This window comes from Hemitrygon akajei, chromosome 8 (assembly GCF_048418815.1).
Source record: "Hemitrygon akajei chromosome 8, sHemAka1.3, whole genome shotgun sequence".
Lineage (NCBI taxonomy): Eukaryota > Metazoa > Chordata > Chondrichthyes > Myliobatiformes > Dasyatidae > Hemitrygon > Hemitrygon akajei.
This window is the reverse complement of record NC_133131.1, coordinates 53,015,668-53,038,564: the sequence shown is the minus strand read 5'-3', so window position 1 is coordinate 53,038,564 and position 22,897 is coordinate 53,015,668. Positions and strand designations below refer to the sequence as shown.

Below are 22,897 nucleotides of genomic sequence, written 5' to 3'. Positions count from 1 at the left end.
GTAACAAAACACATTGATGAAGGTAAAGTAGTGGATGTAGTGTATATGGATTTCAGTAAGGCATATGATAAGGCTCCTCATGCAAGGCTCATACAGAAAGTATAGAGGCATGGGATCCAAGGAGACCTTGCTTTGTGGATCCAGAATTGGTTTGCCCACAGAAGGCAAAGGGTGGTTGAAGATGGTTCATATTCTGCATGGAGGACAGTGACCAGTGGTGTGCCTCAGAGATCTGTTCTGGGACTTCCACCTCTTTGTGATTTTTATGAATGACCTGGATAAGGAAGTAAAAGGGTGGTTGGTAAGTTTGCTGATAGCACAAAAGTTAGGTTGTTGTGGATAATCCAGAAGGTTGTCAGAAGTTACAGCGCGACATCGATAGGGTGCAAAACTGGGCTGAGAAGTGACAGATGAAGTTCAACCCAGAAAAGTGTTAAGTGGTTCATTTTGGTAGGCCAAATTTGAAGACAGAATATAAATGGTAAGACTCTTGGCAGTGTGGAGGATCAGTGACATCTTGGGGTCCGTGCCAATTGGATACTCAAAGCTGCACAGGTTGACAGTGTTGTTAAGAAGGCATATGGTGTGTCGGCCTTCATCAACCGTGGTACTGAGTTCTAGAGCCATGAGGTAATGTTACAGTTATATATGACCTTAGTTAGACCCCACTTGGAGTACTGTGTTCAGTTCTGGTCACCTCATTACAGGAAGGATGTGGATACTATAGAGAGAGTGCAGAGGAGATTTACAAGGACGTTGCCTGGATTGGAGACCATGCCTTATGAGAATAGGTTGAATGAACTTGGCCTTTTCTCCTTGGAGCGACTAAGGATGAGAGGTGATCTGATAGAGGTGTATAAGATGATGAGAGCCATTGACTGTGTGGATAGCCAGAGGCTTTTTCCCAGGGCTGAAAGGTCTAACAGGAGGGGACATAGTTTTAAGGTGCTTAGGTAGGTACAAGGGGGATGTTAAGGGTAAGTTTTTCACACAGAGAGGTGAGTGCGTGGAATTCCCTGCCAGCAACAGTGGTAGAGGCAGATACAATAGGGTCTTTTAAAAGACTCTTAGATAGGTACTTGGAGCTTAAAAAAATAGACGGCAATGCTGCAGGGAAATTCTAGGCAGTTTCTAGACTAGGTTACATGTTCGGCACAACATTGCGGGCCAAAGGGCCTGTAATGTGGTGTACATTTCTATGTTCTATGTCCTGCAAACCCTGCCAGAGTTGACATGTACATTGCCTCCAACCTCTCCCAGAACTGTTTCCTGGCTCTTGAAATAGCCCTCCACAAGTCATACCTGGTTTTCTTAGAGAGACCGGATCGCCAGACTTCAATGCCACAGATCTAGCTCTCGGAAGACTATGAAACTCCTGGTTCATCCATGGCTTTTGGCCTGGGAACGTACACCAGGTTTTCCTAGGCACACAGGTTTTTAATGAAGTCGGTGACAGACGTGGCATACTCATCCAGGCTCAAAGATGACTCCATGAACTCAGTCCAAACCTCTGATTCAAAGCAGCCCTGTAAGTGCTCCTGCCCCTCCCTTGTTCACACCTTCTTGGTCATCACTACTAGTACTACAGTCTTCCATCTCTGCCTGTACTTCATTTATCGTCAAATGCTGCCTATATATCATGCCTGTGGATGATATCACTTAATCACTTATCACTTGATCTCGCTTAATCACGAGATATCCCAGGTCTGGTGCACAATATTGGGGCAGCAGTGACACATTAGCACACCACAAGAATTTGATCATGAGACATACATATAGTTATGAACAATAATTAGTTACAATAATATTCTTAAAGAACACCAGATTAGTCAAATATATTTCCTTCATAAATCCAAACTCAAGCATATTACTTACTATGTGCCCTGATATTACGTCCATTATTAGAGAATTTAATACGTTGTCTACCACAGACATTAGGATAACAGATCAATAGTTTTGTGTGTTTTCCTCACTCCCTCCTTCCTGAAACAATAGAATCAGGTTTGATAGCTCTCAGTCTGCAACTTTTGAAGATAACTAAATCAGACACTATCTTCACAGAGCTCTCTCAAAATTTTGGAAAGAGTATCATAGGCTTGGGTTTTATTGGCTTTCACTCATTAACTGAATAATTTTTAAGTGCAATTTGTTTTACTTGCTCTTTTTCAATTGGACCCTGGGTTTTTAGCACTCAAATCAGTACTCATTGACTTTGATTCAGTCACTTATCTATGGAAATATGAACCAAAGTACAAAAAATAACCTGCAGAAATATCAGAGGTCAATAAAAAAAAACAGGCACAGGATTTATTTTTCAAAGGATAGAATTGAACAGAAGGAAACTAATGCTTAACTTGTCATTTCTTAATTAGCGCCAAACTTCATTATGCCCTTGACTTCATTCAAGGTAACTGGCTGAAGGACACAGATCAACAGGCATACAGCTTTGGTTTCACCACAGACCACATCAAATCAGTGAAGTGAAGGGGGAGAGCGGCTGACAGCCAACCACAAAGAAGGGAGAGCAAGTGAGGGAATGGTGGGAAAAGGAAGGTGGAGGGCTTGGTATCAACGAAGCCAGTAGGGAAGTTGGAAAGTTAGGGAAGAATTTTAAAGGGAGCAGTGGTGTAGGGAGCTAGCGGGATGGATGTGAAGCAGGGATTCAAGAGGGTGGAGAGGGAGGGGAATTAGTGGCTGACGAGAACCGAGGAGGTAATGGAGAGGGTGACCATATGGGAGACCCCTTACGGGGAAGAGGGAACGGGGCTGGGGTGGGGGAAATACAGTAACCTGCTTTGGGGGGGGGGGTGACAGGGCCTGGGATGACCGTGAAGAGGTGACCGATGACTGAAGGGGCACATTACGTGTGTGTATATGTGTATGGGTGGGGGGAACAGGGTAACCAGTGTGGTGGGCATCTTACGGGGAGGTCTCCCGGCCTTACCCAACACGTCCGCCAGCCTGTGACTGGCCACGAAACAGGCGTCATCCCCGTAGCCCAGGCCCTTGCAGCGGTCTTTGCCGAAGCCGCAGCCGACGGTGATGAGCCGGTACTCCCTCCTGTCCGTCCGCTGGAGGCCGCCCCCGAGCAGTGCACGGGCCAGAAGGCGGCCACAAGCCAGCAATGACTGCATCGTCCCGGTCCGGCCGCCGCTCTCACACATCGGCCGGCACCAGGTACCGCCCCGGCTTGAGTGACACTATATGCAGCCATTCAACAGCGGCGCCGCCAACCAATTCACCAATCGGAGCCCTTCACAGGCGGGGCGCAGGGGAGACCAACCTCTGGATGGGGGCGCCCGTAGCCAATCAGACTGCGGCACAGAAGGCGCCTGTCGACATGTACCGCCTCGTCCCACCGCGCCTCCTGCTGGTGGGAGATGAGGGCTGCCTCCTCTGCAGACATGCCGTATATAGTTGTGAGCTGAGCGGAGGTCCCGCAAGTTTCCAAACGTTCGCGCAGGTCGAAACTGAAGCGAAAGAACTAGTCAGCTCTCTCCGAGAATCGGTCTTGGGAAATACTAACGGTAGAGAAATAGTGAATCAGAATCATACAACAACACACACAAAATGCTGGTGGGACACAGCAGGCCAGGCAGCATCTATAGGGAGAAGCGCTGTCGATGTTTCGGGCCGAGACCCTTCGTCAGGACTAACTGAAAGGAAAGATAGGGAGAGATTTGAGATGCTGCCTGGCCTGCTGCGTTCCACCAGCATTTTGTGTGTTGTTGTTTGAATTTCCAGCATCTGCAGATTTCCTGGTGTTTGAATCAGAATAATGTTTATTATCATGTGACGTGAAATTTGTTAACTTGGCAGCAGCAGTTCAACGTCATACATAGTCTAGCAGAGAGAAACAAATAATAATGATAAATAGAATAAAAATAATAATAAATAAGTAAATGAAGAGAAGATGGCGGCGTGACAGCGCGCAGCAGCCACTCCGGTATGAATATCTGTTATCTGTAAGTAGGGTGCCGTGTGCTATCCTGATTTGATGGAGACGGACGTGAGAAACATGGAGGAACATCTGATGAAACTTCTGAAATGCCTGTTTCGCTGCCGCTGCTACTGTGCAATCCAAATATCTCCGGAGAGGAAGGCCCTAAATCCTCAGCTTTGCCTGTTGTTTGGCGGCCAGGGCCGGGGTGGAAGCACTGGGCAGAGATGGTGCTCAGTGCCGGAGGCTCGAAGTTTTTGGACGGACTCAGAGTTGGCTGTGGTCGGGTGCTTCCAGGGTGTTGCATCGGCAAGTTTGCGGCGCTGGAGGCTCATGGCAGGAAGAGTTTTTCTTCCTTCTACCATCTGCATGAGATGATGGGCTGTCGGGGACTTTGAGACTTTTTTTTACCGTGTCCATGGTCTGCTCTTTATCAAATTATGGTATTGCTTTGCACTGTTGTAACTGTATGTTATAATTATGTGGTTTTTGTCAGTTAGTCTTGGTCTGTCTTGTGTTTCTGTGATATCATACTGGAGGAACATTGTATCATTTCTTAATGCATGCATTACTAAATGAGGACTGAGTGTCCTCACAATCTAATCTAAATCAATGAGTATATTGAATATTTTTTTAAAACGTGCAAAAACAGAAATACTGTATATTTTTTTAAAAGTGAGGTAGTGTCCAAAGATTCAATGTCCATTTAGGAATCGGATGGCAGAGGGGATGAAGCAGTTCCTGAATCACTGAGTGTGTGCCTTCAGGCTTCTGTACCTCCTACCTGATGGTAACATTGAGAAAAGGGCATGCCCTGGGTGCTGGAGGTCCTTAATAATGGATGCTGCCTTTCTGATACACTGCTCCCTGAAGATGTCCTGGGTACTTTGTAGGCTAGTGCCTAAGATGGAGCTGACTAGATTTACAACCTTCTGCAGCTTCTTTCGGTCCTGTGCAGTAGCCCCTCCATACCAGACAATGTTGGCAGAATGCTCTCCACAATACAGCTATAGAAGTTTTTGAGTGTATTTGTTGGCATGCCAATTCTCTTCAAACTCCTGATAAAGGCTGTCTTGCTTTCCTTATAACTACATCAATATGTTGGGACCAGGTTAGATCCTCAGAGATTTTGACACCTAAGAACTTGAAACTGCTCACTCTCTCCACTTCTGATCCCTCTATGAGGATTGGTATGTGTCCCTTCGTCTTACCCTTCCTGAAGTCCACAATCAGCTCTTTTATCTTCCACGGACAACCAACTTAGCATCAATTCAGAAGATAAGGCAAACAACATTAGGCACAATCTTGTGCAAAATGTGAGTAAGAGCAAGGCAGGACTTAAAAATATCATGGGAGACAACAGGCAAGAATAAAACAGACTCTTACAGATCTTAAAGAGTATGTGAAAGTCACTTTACCCTAATGCTGGTCAAAACCACGCATTTGATTCAAAGATTCAAAATACATTTATTATAAAAGTATGTGTAACTTATACAACCTTGTGATTCGTCTGCTTACAGGCAGCCACACAAGAAGAAACCTGAAAGAACTCAGTTTGCAGAGAAGAAAAAACACTAATCATGCAAACAATAAAAGCAAGCAACAGCATTCTGAACCAAATTAAGCCAATAGACCCAAATCCTGAAGCAGCTGGAATAGGCCCATAGCCTCGGTCTCAGTTCATCATATATTGGGGAAAATCTCACAGGCACAGAGCTCTTAGCAGCCAGAGCAGTCTCACAGCCTCAGCTTTAGCACCAAGGAGAACAGAGTAAAGCATCACGAAGCAGGAATGAATTGACGCTCTCCTTTAGTCCTGATACCCTGCCTTTTCAGTCCATCTGGTCCGGCATTTAAATTCTCCAAGCATTGGGCCATACCTGTAGTGATACTACCTCAGCCCATACTCGACCTTTCCAAATCGTTTGGATGGATCAAACCTTGCTCCCTGGACAGGCTCCAAAACAATTTCACTTCAACTTCTCTCCACTGTTGCTTGCTCCAACTTAATCTGCGAAGTTCACCTCACTCCAACTGTCTCGCACCCACACGCCTCTACCCTCAGATCTGCTTTGCCTTCATTCGCCTACTGAGGCCACTGTTCACCACAATTTTCAAAAAGGCGTTATTAATTTATTAAAAAGTGGTATTAATTGAGTAGTTAGTGGAATTTCTTGCTTTGAAAACAACCAGCGTGCTGACGCCCACCTTCAGAAGCACCATCTTAAACCAGAAGTTTAATAGTGTAAACCAAAAACAGTGTGGATGCTGGAAGTAGAGCCATAGAGCCGTTCCGACCGCTGTGCCCACATAGCTCGTCCCAAAGTTGTGATTGTACCAGCCTCTACCACTTCCTCTGACAGTTCATTCAATACACAGACCACCAGGTTCCCTTTAAATCTTACCCCATCCCCGATCTATACCTGCTAGTACGAGATTCCCCTACCCTGGGAAAACAACTGCAATCATTCACCTTATCGGTGCCCTTGTGATCTTATTAATTGTATAAGGTATTGCTCCCTTCACTCCAGAGAAAACAGTTCCAGTCTATCCAGTCTCTCCTAATAACTCCAGCTCTCTTGATGCGGTTAACACCGCTGTGAATCTTTACTGCACCCTTTTTCCAGCTTAGTCACGTCTTTAGATAAGCAGAATGACACACAATACTGCAAGTACAGTCTCACCAATTATTGGTACGGCTCCCACATGACATCCTAACTCCTATACTCAATGCCCTGACCAATTAAGTTAAGCATGCCATTCACCTTCTTCACCACTCTAAACACCTGTGTCGCCACTTTCAAGGAGCTATGTATCAAAACTCCCAGGTCTCTGTTCCACAACACTCCCCAGGGCCCTGCCATTTAATGTGCAAGTCCTAACCTGGTTTCACTAACCATCTGAAACCAACCAAACTTAACTGCATCACTTTGCAGTTGTCTATTCAAGTTCACCTGCAGATTCTTGGCCTTCTTCCCCAATTGATTTAAATCCTGTTGTAACCTTAGCCAAACTACTTCACTTACCTACTATACCACTAACTCTAATGTCATCTGCAAATTTACTAATCATGTCACCTATGTTTACATCCAAATCGTTAAGATAGAAGACAAGCAGCAGATGACCCAGCATCAATTCCTGTGGGAAACTACTGGGTCACAGGCCTCTAGTCTGCCAAACAAAGCTGCAACTCCAACCACCAAGCTAACCTCATATCCAGTTGGTTGGCTCAGCCCAGAACCCTATGATCCTACCTTCCAGATCAGAGATAATGTCAAAAGTAATACCTAATTCAATTCATACATCCAAACACTCACCTCCATACCTTGGTATATGGAAAAAGACTACAAGACCATAAAACATAGGAGCAGAATTAGGCTATTCAGCCCAATGAGTCTTCTTCGCCATTCCATCATGGCTGATCCTAGATCCCACTCAACCCATACACCTGCCATCTCGCCATGTCGACGGATTCACTACTCTCCTTACCTCTGTTCCCCTCAATTTTGAGGCTGTGCCCTCTAGTTATGGATACTCACACAAAAGGAAACATCCTCTCCACATCCACCATATCTACTCCATTCAACATTCAGTAGGTTTCAATGAGATACCCACGCATTCTTCTAAATGCCTGCAGGTACAGGCCTAAAGCCACCAAACGCTTCTTATATGTTAACCCCCTTCATTCCCAGAATCATCCTCGTGAACCTCTTCTGTACTTTTTCCAATGACAACATCCCTTTCTGAGATATGGGGCCCAAAACTGTTGACGATACTTCAAGTGCAGCCTGACTAGTGTCTTATAAAGCTTCAGCATTATCTCCTTGCTTTTATATTCTATTCCCCTTGAAATAAATACCAACATTGCACCTGCCTTCTTTACCACAGACTCAACCTGTAAATTAACCTTCTGGGAGTCTTGCACGAGGACTCAAGTCCCTTTGCATCTCTCATGTTTGAACTATTATTTAGATAATAGTCTGCACTATTGTTCCTTTTACCAAAATGTATTATCATACATTTCCCATCTCTGTATTCCATCTGCCACTTTTTTGCCCATTCTTCCAATTTCTCTAAGTCCTGCTGCAATCACATTGCTTCCTCAGCACTACCTACCCCTCCACCTATCTTTATATCATCCGCAAATATTGCCACAAAGCCACCAATTCCATGATCTAAATCATTGACAAACAATGTCAAAAGTAGCAGTCCCAATACTGATCTTGAGGAACACCACAAGTCACTGTCAGCCAATCAGTAAAGGCCCCATTTATTCCCACTCGCTGCCTCCTGCCTGTCGGCCGTTCCTCTATCCATGCCAGCACCTTTCCTGTAATGCCATGATTTTATCTTGTTAAGCAGCCTTATGGGTGGCATCTTATCAATGCCTTCCGAAAATAAAATAAATGACATCCACTTTTTCACCTTTGTCCACCCTGCTTGCTACTTCCTCGAAGAACTCTAAACAGATTTGTCAGGCAAGATTTCCCCTTGAATTGAATTGACTTTATTTCTTAAATCCTTTAATGTTAGTAAACTCTATAAAGTGTATTTCATAATGGTATTTGATGTGAAGTTGATACAGCGGGCGTACGAGTTGGCCGAGGCAGCGGCTACCAAACAAAATCAGAGGAATAAGATGCGGTATGATCGAAAGGTGAAGTTTGTTCAATTATTGCCGGGCGACTGGGTCCTTTTACGGAATTTGGGACTCCCTGGTAAGCACAAGTTGGCAGATCGATGGGCGGCCAGCCCCTATGTAATAGAGAGCCAGATGCCGAACCTGCCAGTTTACCGGGTGAAACCTGAGGATGGGAAAGGGCCTATCAAGGTACTCCATCGGAATCACCTGCTGCCGCTGGGTCAAGCGGTGCAGGTGGATAAGGAGCCAGAGTGGGAGGTTACGCCTAGTACAAGGACTCTGCGAGGGCGCAGAGAAAGGGAAGAGCCCGCTGCTGAACAGCGGGGATGGGTCCCTCGCCCGGAAATGGCTACTGATTCGGAAGAGGACGACTCAGATGAGTGGTCCCTGTTCCCATTCGCTGGTGCTCCAGTACCAGGAGAGGAGGCTCCTGGCCCTTCCCATACTGAATTGGGTGAGAGGAGGGAAGGTCTTGAGGGTCAGATGGAGAGGCAGCCAACAGTGGTGGGAGAGAGGGTGGAGCCCGAGCGTGAGCCGGAGAGATCTCAGGTGAGGGAGGACCCCTGTGAGGAAGGGGGTGAGGGTCTGTCAGGTAGACCTGGGGTGTCCGAGACTGTAGGTTCGCAGGTGAAGAGGGAGCCCAGTGGGGCAGAAGGGGTATGGAGATCTCAGAGGATTAGGCGCCCCCCAGAGCGGTTGACATATGTGGTACCAGGAGAACCGAGTGTGATTTCTACTGCTCTGGGTAGTTATGTCACTGCTTTCTGCACCTGGGTTGGGTTTTGTGTGTTCCAAGAAGCTTTGGGGAACTCTAGTAATGCCATGAGGGTATGACATTTGCTGGTGGGGAGAGAATGTACAATGTCCTGTGTATGTTACTCAAAATGGCTTCTTTGGTTTGTTACGAGTAGGAATGCTTCTTTGTCTGATAAATGTTTCTCTCGCCGTTGTTTCGCTTTAGAATGGCTGATATGGTAATTGTATTCATTTGTTAATCAATGGGGAATGTTATTGTGTTTTGTGAGGCTGGGAACTTGGGGGAGGGGTTGCGCGGGCTTGGGAGTGAAGGGAGTCGGCAGGAGAGACGGACGAGGAAGGTGGATGGGCGCTAGATGGCTCGTAAGACCACCGGGTGGTCCCAGGTGCGACGACGTGGCTGTCGGATGATTCGTTGATTGAGCTCCTACGATGTGCACTACACTGACTGAACTTTGATAAGTTGGCGCCTTTTTTTTTCTTTCCTTGTATATATATATTGTATTGCCTAATACTTCTTTAGTTAATGTTAGTAAACTCTATAAAGTGTATTTCATAACGGTATTTGGTGTGAAGTTGATACGGTGGACGGCGTGAGGCATAAACTCGATTCTCACAGCACCTGGTGGGTGGTGGGTTGGTGTGTGACTGGATCTCCTTTTCCCCTAGACATATACCAGCCTTTTGGGTAAGTGTTACACCTTCACATACATGAGGAGTAAAAATCTTTATGTTACGTCTCCGTCCAAATGTGCAATGTGCAATCATAGTAATTTATAATAAATAGAACAGTCAATGTAACATAGAATACTCTCAAATCAGTGTGAGCTCATCAGTCTGATGGCCTGGCGGAAGAAGCTGTCCCAGAGCCTGTTGGTCCTGGCTTTTATGCTGCGATACCACTTCCCGGATGGTAGTAGCTGAAATAGATTGTGATTAGAGTGACTCGGGTCTCTAATGATCCTATGGGTTCTTTTTACACACCTGCCTTTGTATGTCCTGAATCATGGGAAGTTCACAACTACAGATGCATTGGGCTGTCTACACCACTCTCTGCAGAGTCCTGTGATTGAGGGAGGTACAGTTTCTATACTAGACAGTGATGCAGCCAGTCAGGATGCTCTCAACTGTGCCCCTGTTGAAAGTTCTTAGGATTTGGGGGGCCATACCAAACTTCCTCAACCGTCTGAGGTGAAAGAGGCGCTGGTGTGTGCAGACCACAGGAGGTCCTTGATGATGTGAATGCCAAGGAACTTGAAGCTGTTTACCCTCTCAACCCCAGATCCATTGATGTCAATAGGGGATAGCCCATTTCCATTCCTCCTGTAATCCACAACCAGCTCCTTTCTTTTTGCGACATTGAGGGAGAGGTTGTTATCTTGACACCACTGTGTCAGAGCGATGACTTCTCGTCATCTCATTATTGCCACCTCGTTATTGTTTGACACCATGCTGATTTTGACTTATTTTATCATTAGTCTCCAAGTACATCGAAACCTCATCCTTAATAATAGACTCCAACACTTTCCCAACCACTGAGGTTTGGCTAACTGGCCTATAGTTTCCTTTCTTTTGCCTCCCTCCCTTCTTAAAGAATGGAATGCCATTTGCAATCTTCAAGTCCTCTGAAACCATGCCAGAACCAAGTGATTCTTGAAAGATCATGACCAATATATCTGTTATCTCTTCAGCAATCTCTCTCAGGACTCTGGATAAAGTCCATTTTGTACACCTTAAGACCTTTGACTATGCCTAGCACTTCTTCCTTTGTAACAACAAAGGCACACAATCCTGCTCCCTGACTCTCACGGACCTCTGGCACACTGCTAATGTCTTCCACAGTGAAGACTGATGCAATTGACCCAATTAAGTTCATCTGCCATTTCTTTGTCCCCCATTACTACCTCACCAGCATCATTTTCTAGTGGTCCATTCTCAACTCTCACCTCCCTTTTACTCCTTATATAACTGAAAGAAATTTTGGTATCCTACTTTATATTATCGGCTAGTTTGCCTTCAAATTTCATCTTTTCCCTTCTTATAGCTTTTTAGCTGCCTTTTGTTGGATTTTAAATGCTTCCTAATCATCCAGCTTCACACTCACCAGCTACCTTATATACCCTTTCCATAAGACCACAAGATATAGGAGCAGAAGCCATTCGGCCCATCGAGTCTGCTCCACCATTCAATCATTCAATCCAATTCTTCCAGTCATTCCCACTCCTCTGCTTTCTCCCCATACCCTTTGATGCCCTGGCTAATCAAGAACCCATCTATCTCTGCCTTAAATACACCCGAAGACTTGGCCTCCACAGCTGCTTGTGGCAACAAATTCCACAGATTTACCACCCTCTGACTAAAGTAATTTCTCCGCATCTCAGTTCTAAAAGGGCATCCTTCAATCCTGAAGTCGTGCCCTCTTGTCTAAGAGTCCGCTACCACAGGAAATAACTTTGCCATATCTAATCTGTTCAGGCCTTTTAACATTCGGAATGTTTCTATGAGATCCCCCCTCATTCTCCTGAACTCCAGGGAATACAGCCCAAGAGCTGCCAGATGTTCCTCATACAGCAACCCTTTCATTCCTAGAATCATTCTCATGAATCTTCTCTGAACCCTCTCCAATGTCAGTATATCCTTTCTAAACCAAGGAGCCCAAAACTGCACACAATACTCCAAGTGCGGTCTCACGGGTGCCTTTTAGAGCCTCAACATCACATCCCAGCTCTTATATTCTATACCTTTAGAAATGAATGCTAACATTGCATTCGCCTTCTTTACAACTGACTCAACCTGGAGGTTAACCTTTAGGGTGTCCTGCACAAGGACTCCCAAGTCCCTTTGTATCTCTGCATTTTGGAATCTCTCCCCATCTACATAATAGTTTGCCAATTTATTTCTTCCACCAAAGTGCATGACCATACACTTTCCAACCTTGTATTTCATTTACCACTTCCTTGTCCATTCCCCTAAACTATCAAAGGCTCTCTGCAGGCTCTCTGTTTCCTCAACACTACCCAATCCTCCACCTATCCTTGTATCATTGACAAATTTAGTCACAAATCCATTAATACCTTAGTCCAAGTCATTGATATACATTGTAAAAAGCAGTGGTCCCAACACCAACCCATGTGGAACTCCACTGGTAACCAGCGAACAGCCAGAATAAGATCCCTTTATTCCCACTCTCTGTTTTCTGCCGACCAGCCAATGCTCCACCACGCTAGTAACTTACCTGTAATTCCACAGGCTCTTATTGACATGGTCCAGTCCATGAAGTCCACGTTCCGGTTCACGGTCCAGTCTGTGGACTCCAGACTCCGGGTCTTCCGGCTGTCCCTTGCTTCATTTGGGCTTAATCATAGGCACCTGATTCTCGACTTGGGGCCGGGAATATAAGTGGCCCTGGGTTTGAGTGTAGGGGTGGGTTTGTCTTGTCAGCATCCTGTCCTCACATCTGTGGGGTTTGTCTTGTCAGTATCCTGTCCTCACCTCTGTGGGGTAAGTCAGGTTGTCCTTGCTGTTACCCTATGATGGAATCTGTCCCTTCCTGTCCTTGCCTCTGTTGGGTAAGTCAGGCTGTCTTTGCCGTTACCCTGAGGTTGGACTGTTCCCTTCCTTCCATCTGAAGCCTTGCCGGCAACCTGGAGCCTTGCCATGCCAACAGAAGGAACTATCTATCATTGCGCTTGGAACTGTCTCTTTGTGTCCCTGTGTTTAGTGTCCATGTATGAGTCCTGGCCCTACATCCTGTTCCCAAGGATGGGTCCTGGCTCTGTGTTCTGTGTTCCTGTGCTCAAGTCCGAGGCTCCGAGGAGGTTCCAGTCCCTGTCCAGTCTCTGGCTCAGAGTCCTTGTCCAGGTTCCTAGTTCCCAGTTCCTTTTCCAGGTCCCACTTTCCTACTCTAGCCCTAGCCCATGCCCTGTCTCCTAGTCTTGTCTGGGGCCTGTGTCTTGTCCAGCACTGTTTCTTCCCCACTTCCCTTGCTTTCTGACACACCAGGTTCCACTTTCCCTAGTACTTCAGTGTCTGTGTCTTGCACTTGGGTCTGTTCCCAACACCCACTTAGCTTGCTTAGCAGCCTCATGTGTGGCACCTTGTCAAAGGCCTTCTGAAAATCCAAGTACACCATGTCTACTGCATCTCCTTTGACTACCCTGCTTGTAATTTCCTCAAAGAATTGCAGTAGGTTTGTCAGTCAGTATTTTCCTTTCAGGAAACCATGCTGGCTTTGGCCTATCTTGTCATGTGCCTCCAGGCTTTCCTTGGCTTTTATACAGTCCTTAACTTCCCTTGTCAACCACAGTTGCCTACCTCTGCCATTTGAGAACTACTTCTGTGGGACATATCTAACCTATACCTTGTGAACTAATCCCAGAAACTTCAGCCACCTCTACTCAGCTGCCATCCCCACCAGTATCCTCCTCCAATCCACCTGGGCAAGCTCCTCTCTCATGCCTCTAATTCCCTTTACTCCATTGTGATATTGAGACATGTGACTTGTGCTTCTCCCTCTCAAACTGCAGTATGAATTCAATCATATTATAATCACTGCCTCCTAAGAGTTCCTTTACATTAAGCTCCCTAAGAAGATCCCTAATTACACCCAATCTAAGATAGCCTTTTCCCCAAGTAGGCTCAAGTGCAAGCTACGAGGGGTGATTGATAAGTTCATGGCCGAAGGTAGAAGGAGTCAACTTTAGAAAACCTAGCACATTGATTTTTCAACATAGTCCCCTCCTACATGTACACACTTTGTCCAGCGGTTGTGGAGCATACGGATTCTTTCTTTGGTTTCTCAGCAGGGGTGATTGATAAGCTTGTGGCCTAAGGTAGGAGATGAGTTATTAACTTCAAACTTTCTGCATTACCACTCAAAGAGTTGAACTACACATGTAACGAGAGCGTCTTGGACCTCTGAGTGAAAATGCAGAAAGTTTGAAGTTAATAACTTAACTCCTTCTACATTAGGCCACGAACTTATCAATCACCCCATGCTGTGGACCACTTCTGGGGGTCCAAGATGACAACTTCTACAAAGAAGGGATCCGTATGCTCCACGACAGCTGGACTAAGTGTGTAAATGTAGGAAGAATAAATGTACTAGATTTTCTAAAATTGACTCCTTCTACCTTAGGTCATGAACTTATCAATCACCCCTCATACTTTAAAAAGCCATTTCATCAGCATTCAACCAATTTTCTCTCTTACAATCCAACACCAACCTGATTTTCCCAATCCCCTTGCATATTGAAGTCCCCCATTACATTGCAACGTTCTCCTTATTACATGCCCTTTCCAGCTTCCTTTGCAATCTCAACCCCACATCTTGCCTACTATTTTGAGGCCTATATATGATTCCCAGAATGGTTTTATACCCTTGCAATTTCAACATTTTCTGACCCTCTGTCACCTCTTTCTAAAAATGTAATTCCTTCTCTTAGTAACAGAGCCACACCACCACCTACACCTTCCTGCCTGTCCTTTAAATACAAAGTATACCCTTTAATGTTAAGCTACCAACTATGGCCTACTTTCAGCCACAACTCAGTGATGCCCACATCATACCGACCAATCTCCAATTGCACCATGAGTTCATCCACCTTATTCCAAATGCTATGCACATTTAAATACAGCACCTTCAGTCCTGCAATCTTCACCCTTTTGAATCTTGCCTCTGTGATACAAATTAACTCTTTGCTCTGTCTGCATTTATACCCAATCATTGGCCTGTCCTTATTACATATTACATCATCTACTTGTAAATCTGCTGGCTCATCCTCAGCTCTATCATACTGGTTCCCATCCCCTTGCCATATTAGTTTAAACCACTCCCAACAGCTCTAGTAAACCTGCCCACAAAAATATTGGTCTCCCTCAGATTCAAATGCAACCCCTCCCTTTTGTACAGGTCACACCTGCCCACAAGAGGTCCCAATTATCCAGAAGACTGAATCCCTGTCCCTGCTCCACTTCTTCAGCCACGCATTTATCTGCCCCTTCATTCTATTTCTGTCCACACTGTCACGTGGCACAGGCAGCAATTCCGAGATTACTACCCTTGAGATCCTGCTTCTCATCTTCTTCCTAACTCCCTTTATTATTTTTTCAGTACTTCCTCTCTTTTTCTACCCATGTTGTTGATACCAATATGTACCATGACTTCTGGCTGCTCATCCTCCCTTTTCAGAATGGACACGTTCAGACAGGGCGGACCCCAGCACCTGGGAGGCAAACTACCATCCGTTTTTTCTTTTACATCCACAGAATCGCCTATCTGTCTCCACAGCTACAGAGTCCCCTACTACTGCTGCTATCCTCTTTAGCTCCCCACCTTTTGAGTTACAGGGCCAGAGGCACAGCTGCTGTTGCTTCCCCCAGGTAGGTCATCCTCCCCAACAGTACTCAAAATGGAGTACTCATTATTGAAGGGGAGGGCCACAGGGTTCTCTGCACTATCAGACATTCTCCCTTCCCTCTCCTGAGAGTCACCCATTTACCTGTCTCCCGTAGCACCGGGATGACTACTTCCCTGTAGCTCCTGCTTGTCACTGCTTCACTTTCCCTAACAAGCCAAAGGTCATCAAGCTGTGGCTCCAGTTCCCTAACATGGTCTCTAAGGAGCTGCAGCCCGGTGCACCTGGTGCAGATGCAGCCTCCTGATAGTCTCCTGGAAATTCCACATCTGACACTCAGAACAGAACACTAGCTCTGTAGACATATCCCCTATTCTCTCAAGAATTAAATAAGAAAAAAGTAATGAACTCACCTACTTACCTTGCCTCTGCCTGTTCTCGCCAAAGCCTTCTTGAACCAAGGCCTTACTCCTCTGACGACATCTGCTCTGCTAGGCGAGCCTCTCTTTTATAGAGACTGGAATTTTAAAACTCTTCACTGGACTTGCTCGGGAACACTTCTGTTGTATCTGTGCATTGCTTCAATCAATGACTCCCGTCAAAAATCTTCCTGGATTTTATAAGCTCTTTGCAGGACCTGCACGGGAATGCTTCTTTGTGTCTGCGCAGTACTCCAATCAACTAAACCAATTTACTTACATTTGCAGTTTTAATAGAATGTCAAAATTAACTATGCCACGTTTCCTTTTTTTAAAAAAAAAGCCCTTTATCAATACTGATTCTTCATGTAAACACTCAGGGAAACAGCTGGGTGGGAGGCAACAGACAAGGAAATGAGGAAAGATGGCAATAGTCACATTCCAAGACTCCCCTGTCTATGGAAGCAAAACAAAATTCGGGTTAAGTCAAGTGTGCCAATGAACTGTGAGGAGATTTTTTTTTTGTAACGGAACCTAAGTGATGCACAAGTAAAACAAATACTGAATCCATCTTACAACAAACGAGCTATCCTCCTTAAACACAGGAGTAGGAACACAATGTAAATGGAGAAGTGAGACAGGATGTTTAGTGTTTTAAGAGACAAATATATGCAACTGAAAGAAGGATCATGGTTGCCATAAACAATTTACAGTAGGACAGGTAGGAATTGGACATTGAGTGCATGAATAGTTTAAAATACAAACCTACAGCATGACAACAGTTCCAGAGAGCTGGTCAAAGGTCATTCAGGTTTGGGTTGCTCATCTCAGGATAGGTGTTAACATTGGTGCAGATCCAGCACCATTCACCATACTGAAACTGAACAAGTGAGAATATTTCACTATACTTTTCCTCATGATTTCCTACATAACAGCAGTGACTATACCTCAGAAGTACTTTGAGACAACCCAAAGTTACACTCCCTTCTCTCCCAATGTACATTGTTCAGAGTCTGTTGTTTAAAACCTCTGATCCCACTTTCACTCCTCTCCTATTCTGCTTTCTCTTCTTGTCTCCCTGACATTAAAGGCAAAAGGTCCTTAGGAATAAGACAGGTAAAGATTACACAATGTAAGGTCAATGTGTGGCATCTTTCACTGTGTGGAATCCAGGCAAGTCAAATCAACCCAAACAACAGCAACAGCTGGAAGCTGGCTGCCAGTGTATCCAACTCCCCCTCCACCATCCAGTCCAGTGACAGAACTCTGACACACTAAGCAGTGGAGCGAGAGGCACTCTGCATCCTGCTCCTCAGTTTTTATCAGGATGGAGGTTTCCAACACATAATCAACTGCCTGGATTATTTCTTTCAGGTTTTTAAAATTTCTTAAAAGAAATGTTTTATTTTAAAGTATTGTTATTATTTTAATTTGTATATCTCTAACTTGCTAACTGATATTTAGAATAGTTCCAAAACCATTGAGGGAGGTAAAAGGGGGTAGATCTCATCAGGAGGTTTCAAGACAAGCCTCCACAGCATGCTGCTTTAAAACTACACATGGAGCCCCTTCTTCCACCACCCGCACTGCCTTACTGCCTCAGGAAGTGGCAGAGGCCAGAGGCAGCAGGGTGGGTGATGCAACTTTTTAGAAAGGGGTAATAGTGAGAATTCAAGGGGAGGAGGCAGTTCATTGAAAAGCTTCGTTTTGTAAATAACAGACATCTAACCAACAGTGGCATTTAGTTAAAATAATTTTACTGAGCTCCATATATACAACGTTTGTACATGTTAATCACAAAGCTTCATATAAAATGTTAATTAAATTTCCACATTAAATAAATAGTACAACATTCAGGACACAGCAATGCATTTTCTATTTGAATGGCAAATAAAACAAAAAAACTACATGATGAAGTGACTATAGAGGTTCAGCTTGTCCCATGGACAGAAAAGGCAACGGTTCAAAGTCCCTGAAACATCACTCATTGCTTTGGCACCGTAGCTCTAGCAGACCAGCATCCACTGGGGATCAGGTCATCGGCCACCCATAATAAAGCTTGGTGCTTCTGAATCATCTGTTTCCTCGTTTGGACTTTCCACCTCCTCGTCTTCACCACTGCTTGAAGTTTCCGACCCTGAAGCATAGATTGAAAAATATTTCACTCTGAAGGATCTTGGAAATTCTGCCTTCAATCATTTTCTTTCTTACAATTTAAAATTATTATGAAGTTGGTTAATGCAAAGTAAATCAGTTTTCCTTATTGCAAATAATGGATTAGGAGCTAAAAATCATGTACCATGTAATAACTCTCCTAGGATGGGCTCTAAAATCACGGTTGTTGTGTTGTGTGGAGGAGGGCCATTCAGACAGATTGAAAGCTGGTTTTACAGTTGTACAGTACAAAACGGGCTCTTCAGCTCACCAACTTCATGTATACCAGATCACAAACTTCATGTATACCAGATCACAAACAAGAGAAAATCTGCAGACGCTGGAAATCCGAGCAACACACACAAAAAGCTGGAGGAACTCAACAGGCCAGGCAGCATCTATGGAAAAAAGTACGGTCAATGTTTTGGACCATCGACTGTACTTTTTTCCATAGATGCTGCCCAGCCTGCTGAGTTCCTCCAGCATTTTGTATGTGTTTCATATATACCGGTCCCAGTTGCCCACAATAGGTTCATAGCCAACTACACTGTGGTGATTCAAGTGCTTGTCCAGCTGCTGCATGACACGGTGAGAGCCTCTGCCTCCACCCCGTTAAGGCAGTGAGTTCCAGGACCCAACATCATCCCACAACTCTCACCTTAGACATACCCACCATAACAATGTACTTCAGCATCTACCGCTTTCATAACATTATAGACTTTTTTAATAGAGCTGGTCCCTCCTAACTGCTGTAATGGAGATAGAGAGGTCGGGTGGGGGGGGGGGAGGGGGGGGCGGGGTACTTTCCTTATAACAGTGAGACAGTGTCATATCTTCAACTAACAGTTTAATACACCTTCAGCTGCTCCAGAAAATTAAGAACTGCTCATATTACTTATGTCACCCACAATATATTGCTCTGACAAGCAGAACCGCAGCAATTCAAAGCTGTCAAGCTCCCTCCCCATTTAGAGTGAACATGGAACTGATTGGATTACAATGCAAAAATAACTAAATGCATAGAGAAAACAGCAACACAGAAAGCTGGAGGGTCAGTCATAGATACTTGCGGAGATCAAAATCTAGCTATATCCAGGTGTGAATGATTATGGACACTTTTAAAGCTGACAAGATGTCAGACTTCAAGAACATCCTTGTCACAAGGATTCTGAAGGCTGAAGCAGTCACACCCATCTACATTGTCAAGTAGTTAATCCATCTCAGCTCCCTTCTGAGATCCCTATCATAAAAGAAACCAGGCTTCAGCTAAGTCAATTCACTCCATGTTGAATCAGATATCACCCTGTCTCCAGCCAAGCTACTCCATCACACATTTCCCTGAAAGTGATATCACAGGTAAGCAGGGTAGTAAAGAAGGCATTTGGCCCAGTGTCTTTCATCAGTCAAGGCACTGAATATAGAAGTTAGGATGTCACGTTGCAGTTGTACAACACGTTGGTGAAGCCACGTTTAGAATATTGTGTTCTGTTTTGGACACCCAGCAATAGGAAAGGCATTATGCTGGACAGAACGCAAAGGGATTTACGAGGATATAGTAGGGACTCAAATGACTGCGTTATGGACAGAGGTTGAGCAAATTGGGATTTATTCATTGGAGCGCAACTAATAAGGGGTCATCTTTTATGAACATATCAAGTCTTGAATGGCACAGATAGGGTGAATTTCCCCTAAGGCTAAGGAGTCAAGTAATAAAGGACACAGGTTTAAGGCGAGAGGAGAGAAATTTAATAGGAACTTGAGCAGCAACTTTTTCACCCAGAGAATGGTCAGTTTTTCGAACTAGCTATCAGAGGAAGTGGTTGAGGCAGGGAGATTAATAATATTTAAAAAGCACTTGGTTCATGGACAGAAAGGGTTTAGGGGAATATGGGCCAAATACAGGCAAATAGGACTAGCTTAGATGGGAATCTTGTTCTGCATGGAGTTGAGCCAAAGGTTCATTTCCGTGCTATATAACTTTCCAGTTATATCACACTTCTCCACAAACTGCGGTAAGTTTCCATTCAGTTTTAGTGTGTCAAAATATCACTGAGATTAACATTAGAACAAAATTGGATTAAATTCAACAAACTTGTTAAATGAATGAGGAACAATCCTGCAAGATTGTTACCATGTTTTCACCAATAAAACAAGAGGACATTGCAATCTGCATGGTTCCTCAGCAGAGCCTGCTGACACCTTGCTGTACAGCTCCCAGATAAAAATGTCATCTGTCGAAAGCCGGTAAACTCCATGTCAGCCAAGCAACCAGAGCACAGATCATGGGGCTGGTGGAACATTCTCAACAGCAAAGACAATATCAAATTTGCTAATTATGCTTCTTTAAGTCTTTCACGTTAAGTACTACATCATCTGATTTTATCTGCAGCAGATAGTGTATTCTGAAAGTGAGATGTTGTCATCTTCACTTCTCAGCTTCAGCTTGTTCCAGATATGGACCACAGTTCAATTCTTCACACCTCTCACTCTCCTCCTAACCACAACCAGACATGCAGCTTTTGCTTCTTTACGATTTTGAGATCAGATATGGCCCAGATCACAAACAATTAAAAACAAAATTTGTGATAAAAGTCAAAGACTCAATCTTCCCAATAACAAACAGAAGGAATTTTCTACTCAAGGACAGGTGGTTAGCTTGACAGCTAAAAAACAGAGGGGAGGTTGAGGAAACATCGATGACTTACCGTCCATTGCTTTTGTCTGCTCCTGCTTGGCTTTCTTCGCCAAGATTTTCTTTTGTTTTAACTTCTGACTGTAGTAAGAAAAGCAAACCTTAAAATACAAGCACCTTAAGTACCCAAAACACATCAGATAATACACTGCTGGCAGGGAAAAGAATATGGGGTTCAGTTAGATTGCAACTTATTAGTGTGCCATGCCTCAGTACATCAATGACAATTATCAGTCTCATACACGGTATCCAAATGAATTTTCATCTGGGTAAACTGGCAATGAAAAATGAGTCACAAACAAGAGAAAATCTGAAGATGCTGGAAATCAAAGTGATACACACAAAATGTTGGAGGAACTCAGCAGGCAAGGTAGCATGATGCTGATGTCATATCAGCATCTATGACACCTGATATGAAGCCTCCAATGAACAGGATCACAAAAGACTGCAGAGGGTTTTAGCCAACTTCAAGAGGTAGTGCCTCAAGAAGGGTCATTCCCTCTTCCTGTTGCTACTAACAGGGAGAAGGTGCTAAAGCCTGAAGATTCATACTTAATATTTTAGGAACAGCATCTTCCACTCCACCAACAGATTTCTAAGAACACTTATTTATTATTTATTCACTACTTATTTTGTAATTTATAGCAATTCTATGTACTGTACTGTGGCCACAAAACAAAAAAAATCAAGTCATATAAGACAGTGTAAATAAACCTGATACTGAAAACAAGCACCTAAAAATCCTATTATTACTTTATTAACAATTACATCTTATACTACGTTGCAACAATCTGCTGCAGCAACTCAGCCCTTTGAGCAGCATCTGTGAGAAGAAAGGAATTATCAAAGTTTCAGTTCAAAACCCTGCCTCAGGACAATGAGTGGAGAGGGGCGTGGTGAGACAGGTATTTGGTAGATTGAGGAGTGACAGGCTGGTGTTGACAGCTAGGGGAGGTGAGTGAGGGGTGAAGTTGGAAGACTGGCAGGTGAATGACAGATGGAAGTAGAGAGGAAGGAGAAAATGAAAGGCAGTTGGAATAAGGTAGGTGAAAGGAAGAGTGAAGACAGGTGACAACTGCTGGGGGGAGATAAACAGGAACACTAAATGCAACCAGAGATGAGAATAGGAACAATTAATGGGGAGGTGAATGATAGATGGACCTGGAATAGATTTGGGGGAGAGGGGAGGAAGGAGCACGAATATTAGGAGGATCTGAAGGAGAGAGTGTAGAGAAGTGGGCAGGGAAAGATGGAAAAGAAACAGCTAGTGGGGATGGCTAACTAAACTAGTTAAACTCATGGATTATAGACTAACCAGGCAAAATATGAGGTGCTGCTCTTCTAGTGTGTGTCGGGCCTCATCATGCTGGAGGTGGCAGAGAATGGACAGATCTGTGTGACAGCATGAAGGGGAATTGAAACGACGTGCAACTGGGAGCTCGGGGTATCTAGAGGAGACTAAGCATGGAGGCTCGGCTAAATGCCCCTCCAAATCCGTGCCTGTATTGCTGCTGTCAAGGCTACAGAGAGACCCAAATGCAGTAGGCAAGGTTGGAGGAGATGCACGTCAGTCTTTGTATCACCTTAAAGATCTGTTTACATCCTGGACGGTGGTGAGGGAGGAACTGTAGGGACAATCGTTGAATTGCTTTGAGGGCTGAGGAAAGTGCCAGGAGTAAAGAAGAGATGAGCGTGGAGGAATGAGAAAACCAAAAAGTTATAGAGGGAACAATCCCTGTAGAAGGCAGAAAGTAGAGAACATGTGGCTCGAGGTGGGATCTTATTACAGCTGGATAGAAATGACAAAGGATGATGTGCTGAATGTGCAGTTTCACAGTGTGAAAGGTGAGAAGGTAAAGTCTGATAGGGAGAAAATAAAGTCTGACAGAGCAGTATTTCAGTGGAGTAAAGGAAATTACGGTGGTATGAGAGAGGAGT

At 44.5% G+C, this 22,897-nt stretch overlaps 2 protein-coding genes across 7 annotated transcripts in view; both read right to left on the bottom strand.

Annotated features, from left to right (window-relative positions):
• The window catches only part of LOC140731902 (protein phosphatase PTC7 homolog), a 137,352-nt gene extending 134,176 nt beyond the window's left edge, over positions 1 to 3,176 (bottom strand). For all 6 annotated transcript variants that reach the window (XR_012099934.1, XR_012099933.1, XR_012099935.1 and 3 more), the window contains exon 1: positions 2,945 to 3,176. Coding sequence is in view for 3 of the 6 variants with exons in the window: in XM_073053866.1 (XP_072909967.1) it covers positions 2,945 to 3,164 (220 nt within the window). In the remaining 3 variants the exon portion in view is untranslated. The remainder of the gene's footprint in view (positions 1 to 2,944) is intronic.
• Positions 3,177 to 17,853: 14,677 nt separating this feature from the next.
• prkrip1 (PRKR interacting protein 1) overlaps positions 17,854 to 22,897 on the bottom strand; it is a 38,606-nt gene continuing 33,562 nt past the window's right edge. The window contains exons 5-6 of the mRNA XM_073053878.1: positions 20,973 to 21,040; positions 17,854 to 18,250 (exon numbers count right to left, since the gene is read on the bottom strand). Of these exons, the coding sequence (XP_072909979.1) occupies positions 18,150 to 18,250; positions 20,973 to 21,040 (169 nt within the window). The 3' untranslated portion in view covers positions 17,854 to 18,149. The remainder of the gene's footprint in view (positions 18,251 to 20,972; positions 21,041 to 22,897) is intronic.